This window comes from Scyliorhinus torazame, chromosome 3 (genome assembly GCF_047496885.1).
Source record: "Scyliorhinus torazame isolate Kashiwa2021f chromosome 3, sScyTor2.1, whole genome shotgun sequence".
NCBI classification, from domain to species: Eukaryota; Metazoa; Chordata; class Chondrichthyes; order Carcharhiniformes; family Scyliorhinidae; genus Scyliorhinus; species Scyliorhinus torazame.
Window position 1 is genome coordinate 182,172,438 of NC_092709.1, and position 7,272 is coordinate 182,179,709.

At 47.2% G+C, this 7,272-nt stretch overlaps 1 protein-coding gene across 1 annotated transcript in view; it reads left to right on the forward strand.

Moving 5' to 3' along the window:
- The window catches only part of dthd1 (death domain containing 1), a 60,521-nt gene extending 57,478 nt beyond the window's left edge, over positions 1 to 3,043 (forward strand). The window contains exon 10 of the mRNA XM_072496550.1: positions 350 to 3,043. Within this exon, the coding sequence (XP_072352651.1) occupies positions 350 to 630 (281 nt within the window). The 3' untranslated portion in view covers positions 631 to 3,043. The remainder of the gene's footprint in view (positions 1 to 349) is intronic.
- Positions 3,044 to 7,272: the final 4,229 nt, after the last annotated feature.

The window sequence follows — 7,272 nt, forward strand, 5'->3', positions numbered from 1 at the left end:
GGTGGAACCCAAACTGAGCATCAATGAGCATGTTATTGCTGAGTAAATGCTGATTGATAGCACTGCCGATGACAGCTTCCATCACTTTACTGATGATTAAATGTTACACTTATGGGGTAATAATAATCAGGATTGGATTTGTCCTGCCTTTGATCTGCAGGGCATACCTGGGCAGTTTTCCACATTGCCGGGTAGATGCAGTATCATAGCTGTACTGGAATACGGGTGACCTCCTCAAAGGCAATTATGGACAATAATTGCTGACCGAGCCAGCAACGCCCATATCATACAAATGAATAACACACAAAAATCATGGTTATTAATAATGTCTGAACTCTTTAACTTACAGAATCAACATCTGAGACTATGCTTTACTGGCTGGCTTCAGAACTTTCTGAAGAAGATGCCATAATGCTTGTGACTTCCCTTCGAATTCGGCGCAGCGCCATTCAGCTTGTCAAGCTGACCAACCCCGATGATGTAACAGATCAGATTTTCAAACTTCTCAAAATGTGGAAAAAGAATCTGCCAACATCTGCAAATAAAATACAGATCCTAACCCGGCATTTGAAAAGGTGTGGAAGGGAAGATTTAGCAGGACAGTTATGGTCAAAAAAAGATTCTGGATGAGAAAACACCAGGGAGGCATAGTGAAAACGTTCTGAGGTAAATTTTCTACTCGCACGTTTCCAATATGAAACCTCGGCTGTCAGGAATGCACAATCAGTAAAGATTGCTCTCATTGCCCTTGATTTCCTATCCATTAAAATGAATCGATGAAAAAACAAGGTCTGCGTAAGTGTGATTTGCTCATATGTGTTCTGAATGGATGAAGCCTTATGCTGGAATTGCTGAGTCAGAAAACATATCCTTGTGTTTGAATAGATTTGGTGATGCTTCCCCTGAATTAGTGTGCTTGGCTTTATGAAAATAATGTGTTCGGTAAATAGTGTTTAACAAAGCTTCAGGTGAACCCAAGAAAGTGGGCCACCTTTCCAAAGAAAACTTACCAAACAAACAAAATGACTAATTATTCTAGAATTGTTTCTTTAATATTTCTTCCACGTCGTATTATATGCAATACTTAGTGTAACCTTAAAATGCCAGTTAGGAATGTGTTAATCAGCATCTAGATTGCATTATTGTTCATCGTAGCTTCTCTGCTCTGGTGTTCCAACATACATACAGACAAAACCAAAATACAACGGCTGCTGAAAATCTGAACTTAAAACAGAAAATGCTGGAAATGCTCAGTAGATCTGGCAGCATCCGTGGAGAGAGAGAAACAGATTTCACAGACTAGATATTCCCAGACCAAAGAGAGGGATTGGGGGCAGGGAGGGGGAGCTGGGAAAACAGAAGAAATATGTCAGAACACAGCACTGGTACAATCTGCCACTGAGGAGGTTTCCCAGGGATGTGTTGGGAAGAGAGTTAACATGCAGCCGAAAGGCAGGCAACTAATTAAGGTCATTGTGACCCTCAATAAGGACAATTCTGTGGCCTTTGTGGCATTTTGCCAGCAAAATGCTCTCCCCATTGTCCCCATACACCCACTCCCATCGCTCATACAGGCCATAAGTACAATCGGATTCTGAGGACAGGTACTTGACCTTTGTTCCTTTTCCTCGTCTATGCAGACTCCAAGATTTTGATTTCTAGAAAATACTTACATTGAGCGAAACGATAGATTAGCATTGGAATTGTGTTATACATATATGATGCAGCAACCAGTAAATTATGTTGATTATATTGCACATATTTCTGCAATCATCAGCGTCTGATATATACTTTCTGTTCAGTACATTAGCCGATATCATTCCACATTGATTTGCAAATACAATTCTGTTTCTTCCTCAATATTTAAGTTGTTTTACTTTATTAGGTGGAGTGCTTTGCATCTTCATTTATTTGTGCTGTGGGCTTTGAACTAACTGTTTTTCATAGAAATGATGAAAAGGAGATTATAAATGATGGCAGTCAGTAATTTAAACACAAAGAGAAGGGGAGGCTCAATAGGAATGTTGCACAAGTTTCAGAAGCACCAAACGATACCTAAAGGAATATCATGTGGTATATTGCTTAGCATAATTGAAGGAAACTTAGGGAGTGTTTAATTAAGCCTGAAGGATAATCCTCTCTGAATGCAATTTTTCATATTGGCTAAAACAAGTGTTATCAATAGTCAGGGGACTGAAATTCTGCCTGATGCATCAGTGGTACATAGAGAGAGTGGAAAACCAGGGGGAGAGGTGACTGGAGATGACTTTAACCGCAAAGTGGGAGTGGTGCACTCTCACAGCCAATGAAAATGTTTACAAGATAAAAGCAAATTACTGCGGATGCTGGAATCTGAAACAAAAACGGAAAATCTCAGCAGGCCTGCCAGCATTTGTGGAGAGAGAATGAAGCTAACATTTCGAGTCTGAATGACTCTCCGCTAGAAAATGTTCTCAAAGCTGACTCTTCTCTGTGATTTCGGGAAAGTATTTTTTTGTGCACTTTTGCTTCTTTGCTTTGGACTTTAATTAGAATTCACTTGTTCCTCTCCTAACACTCATGATTGTTTGCCTGAACTAGGCAACATCATCATGGCAAAAGCCCAGCATTCTTCTGGAAATTTCATTTGCCCTTTGGGTGATGAAGGATAGCAAAGCACTGCCTGACCTTTTTCATGAGCGGACAATCTACTGTGCTCAGCGACAGTTCTTTAAGACATGGGGCAGGATTCTCCGTTAGCCAACGTCAAATCGGGAAAGGAGATTGGGTGGAGAATCGGTTCCGATGCCGAAGATGCGCAGATGCTAATTTGACATAAAAAACTAAATGCTCTAACACCTCAACAGCAGTGTAAATGCGTCCCGGAACACACGAACAGTAGACGGCGCTTACATATTATTAGCAGCCCAACCCGGTAATCTCCTGGGCCTCGTGATTCTCCGTCTCCGATGGGCTGAGTTCCCAATGGCATAGTTCGCTTGTGCTTTGAAAAATCGGGAAACCGGCGTGGTGGTTGCTGAGGGAGAGAGAGGGTGTGCGGATGGTGTCCATCAATGTCATAATTTGCTGACAGTTGTGCTGCTGGCCGGGGTGGGGGGGGCTTCTGACAGGGCTGGGGAATGGGGAGTGGCCAGGACAGTGAGCTGTTGGGTCAGGGTGGATGGGCACGGAACATTATTGCTTCAGGTGGCAAGGCAGTCATACAGTTGCGCACACCGCTAACAGCCCGCTTTGAACTTAGTGCCATTATGGGTCGTATAGGTGTCCCCCCTGGTGTGGACAGGGCCATGAAATGATCTTTGGACTCTTCTGTTCTCTGTAAACGTGATCTAAACACATAGCGATCATAAATTTCACTCTTTATTGGGGTGCAATGTTCATCAAATCTTCGAATTACTTCATTAAAATGTTTACTATCTTCATTGTTTCCAAATTTAAACGTATTAAACACAGCAATTGCTTTGGGCCCTGCCGCTGTTAGGAACATCGCTACCTTACACAAATCTGATTGATATCTGAAATTTACTGCAGTAAGAAATAGGTTAAATTGTTGTTTAAACATACACTAGTTGCTGTCCATATTACCATGTTCATTGCTGAGATTCATTGCTGGCTTCAACGACTCCGTGTTGTTCATTCTTGCAAAATCCTCAAATCTCTGTGGATCTCGTGGCATACTTCACTCGCTGTTGTGACGGTTTTTTCCTCAGTGTTTAATACCATCCAGTCCTGGGACCATGTAATGTTCTTGTTGGATGGCCTGATTTATATTACAAGAACACTTGTAGCTAAAGCTGTAATTGATTTATTAACATTAACTGTGGGTCAAATATATATATATAAAACAATAGGTGAATAACAGTATGGACATGCACAAGCAACCTTTATCCCAGCTCCCTATTCAGTCTGAAGTCACCTGACTCTATCACTCACTTATATAACAATGAGACTCCTAGTGGTCAGTCAGTGAATTACAACACAAACATGATATCATTACACCTGGGGTGGCGGTCGTGTGGGTGGGGTAGTGGATAGGGTTAGAGCACAGGAACGGTGCCTGCTGCCTGTTCTGGGATCCTGGCGCAAGTCACTGCCGACCCTCAGCCCAGCAACTCCCCCTCCCCCCTAACCCAGCGCCCCCACTGCAGCCAGCCCGGCTCATCCCTCACACCCTTCTGACAGAGAACCAAGGCAGGTTGTAACATAGTGAACATGTGTTTATTGTGAACATATATACACAGGTTTGTGCCTCTGCCTGTATTGCTATCTTATGAGCTGCACCTGTGCCAACCTTTCTGGCCTTATGGGCCCAAATGCTACGTTGAGATGAATCCCCAAATGGTACATCAGGAGTGGAGGTGGCCTGCTGCCATTCCCGCCTTGTGACCTGGATCCCCTTTGGCGGCCGTCTTCTGGGGCGACCGAGCCTGTATGTGCCAGAATGCTGTTCGGGTGTCCCAAGCGGCGTAGTGCTGCCCTATTCTGCCCGCTGCCCATGTAACCTCATTGCAGTGTTAATGTAAGCCTACTTGTGCCACTAATTGAGATTATATTATTATTATGCGCCAGGGACAGAAGTGGGGAGTCCGAGGTGCTTCGGTATTCCGGCACCTCCCCGGCAGGAGTCATCGGTATGGGCCCATCACCTCCTCCTCCCTCGAGGTGCTTGATGGCCACCGGCCAACTCCATCGACAAGGGTGTGAGTGGAGCTAACCCCTGAGTCTCCTCACCACCTGGCACTACCAGTCTGGAAACTTGCTCTCGTCTCGACTAGAGTCTCCATGCTTGTGGCCATGGAGCACAGGGAGTGGACCACCTCCCTCTAGGACTGCACCACATCACCAATGACTGTGCAACCGTCTTCTGGGTCTGTGCCACATCAACCAGTGATTGTGCCATCTTCCTCTAGGAATGGCGACCTCGCTCTGTGTCTGTGCCAAGTCGGCCAACACCCGGGCAATGCCACCGACACTCTCTGTCATGACCCTTTGTGACTGGGCCACGCTCTGGAGCACCGCTGCAATGTCCAGGTGGCTCTGGTACATGGCCTCCTCTGATAGGGCAGCCCTGTTCTGGGCCTTGGCCACCACCTGCACAGATTACTCCAGGCCTCGGACATCTTGACCTATAGCTGAAACCTTTGCCCCCAAGGCCTTCACCGTGGATGCCAGCCGTGCAGTGTTGGCCTGGATTGCACCATGGTCTGCATCACCTCCTGCTCCTGCACATGGTTGGATTCTTCCAACTGCACCTGCACATGCTCGATTCTCGCCAACAACCCCTCGTGTAGTTCCTGGCTCTGAGACTGCATCTCCCCAATCGATGAGACTGTCCATTCCAGAAACCCGAAATCCATCTGGATGGCAACGAGTCCCTGGGGTCGGCCTGCCCTCCAACTGTCTGTCCCCTCGGGGGTTCCTACCTGCACATGATGTACGACAGCACATGTGTGGTGTGCACCAAATAGTGCCCCAGCAGCATCTTCACTAAAGTGTCCAACTGAGTGAATGTCTCTGGGGTGGTGGAGGGTGTTGGAGATAGCTGTGATGGGAAGTCGGTGTCTTCCCTGAACTCAAGCTCTGGGATGTCATGGTACGTGGGTCGAGGGCTCCTGTCGCTGTCCGTGTCCTCGTCATTGCTGCTCTCCACTTGTGGTTATGGTTTGGGTCTGGGGTGCGGGTCACAAGAAGGCCCCATGCCATCACCAGGATCTCCTGCAAGACACAAGGCAAGATTCATCATTGGATCGTGCGCCGGGGGTAGGGGGGGTGGGACGGAGTGGGGGTGTGTGGAGGGGGAGGGCTGGTAGTGGTAGAGATGGATTGTGGGGTTGGTGGTGGTGGTGGAGTGGGGTTGTTGGGTGAGGTGTGGAGGTGACGTTGGGTGTGGATGTGGGTAGAGGGATGGTGATGGGTTGGGTACCACACATGCCACGGGGAAGCACAATGCAGCAGGGCCTCACGTGCTTGGTGGATGCCGACCTCCACGGTCCCCCTCCAGTCTTCCCCCTCTCACGGCGATTAAGAGCAGCCTTCTCCTGGGGGGGGAACAGAAGGCGCACTGTGTTAGACAGTCCGACGTTTGCAGCCCAGGGAGTGGGTTGCTGGTGGCTTCAGTGGCCAGGGCACATTGCCATGGATCCGGCATGTGGTGCAGGGTGGGGGTTCTCCAATCCTCATGGTGGGGAGGGGGGATGGGGATACAGGTGTGTGGGACGGGTTTGTATCTAAGGGCACAGTGCTGCCTACTCACCCTGATAGCCCTGAGGGTGTTGTGTAGTTTTTTTCAACACTTCTGGCTGGTCCCAGCAGTGTTGCCCACGGTGCTCACGACCTCTGCCACCTGCTTCCAGGCAGGATAAATGGCGGCGGCTGGCGTCCTCCTTCCCACCGCTCGGTACGGGGTTGCTTGCCTCTTCTCCACAGTGTCCAGCAGGGTCTCAATTTCAGGGTCCGTCAAACGTAGTGTCGCTCTCCTTGCTGCCATCTTGTTGGCTGGGATGGTGTGTGGGGGGAGTGAAGTCTGTCTATGCAACTGCAGCTTGTCAGCCTCCTGAGTGTGAATCCTGAACCCGGCAAACCCAGCATCTTTTCTCATTGGAATCGTTTGTGTTCCACAAGGCGCCGGTGCCAGCTCCTTAATGGTCGTAGAACTTCACAAAATCGTGCCCCGGCATTAACACTTCATCTCAGGAAGGAAGAATCCGGCCCTTGTTTTTCTCCCCACAGAGGCTGACAGACATGCAGCATTTTTCCAGCACTTTCTGTTTTATTATAGATCTCTAGCATTCCCAGTATTTTGCTTTTATTGTGATGAAATGCTGACCAGTTTTTGAATTATCCGTATATATGTTTCTCAATGTGATTTCAAGGCCTGTTCCACTGATAGGTGTCTTATTCCTGCATGGGGCCTTTTGACGCTGGCTCAGACCATAATTTGCATATTTAAGGAGTTTGTCGCCTATTTTAAGAATCTGACTGTGATGTGTAATAAAAACTGCCCCATAAAATTCACAGTCAGAGATGTCTACGGCATAGAAAAGGGCCTTTGGCCTATCGCATCTGCGCCAGTTAAAAAAACCACCCAAGCATTCTCGTATGACCAAAATCTGCACAGACTGGGTGCACATTATCTGTTAAATTGGTATGCTGTGTGCTTGTTTTCCACTCACAGGTTTGAATGAGGCAAGTAAACATCTCATAAATATTCAGAAATGCCACAACATTCGCAAAATTCCCGATGATAAAATTTTGTTGATCTATTTACACAGT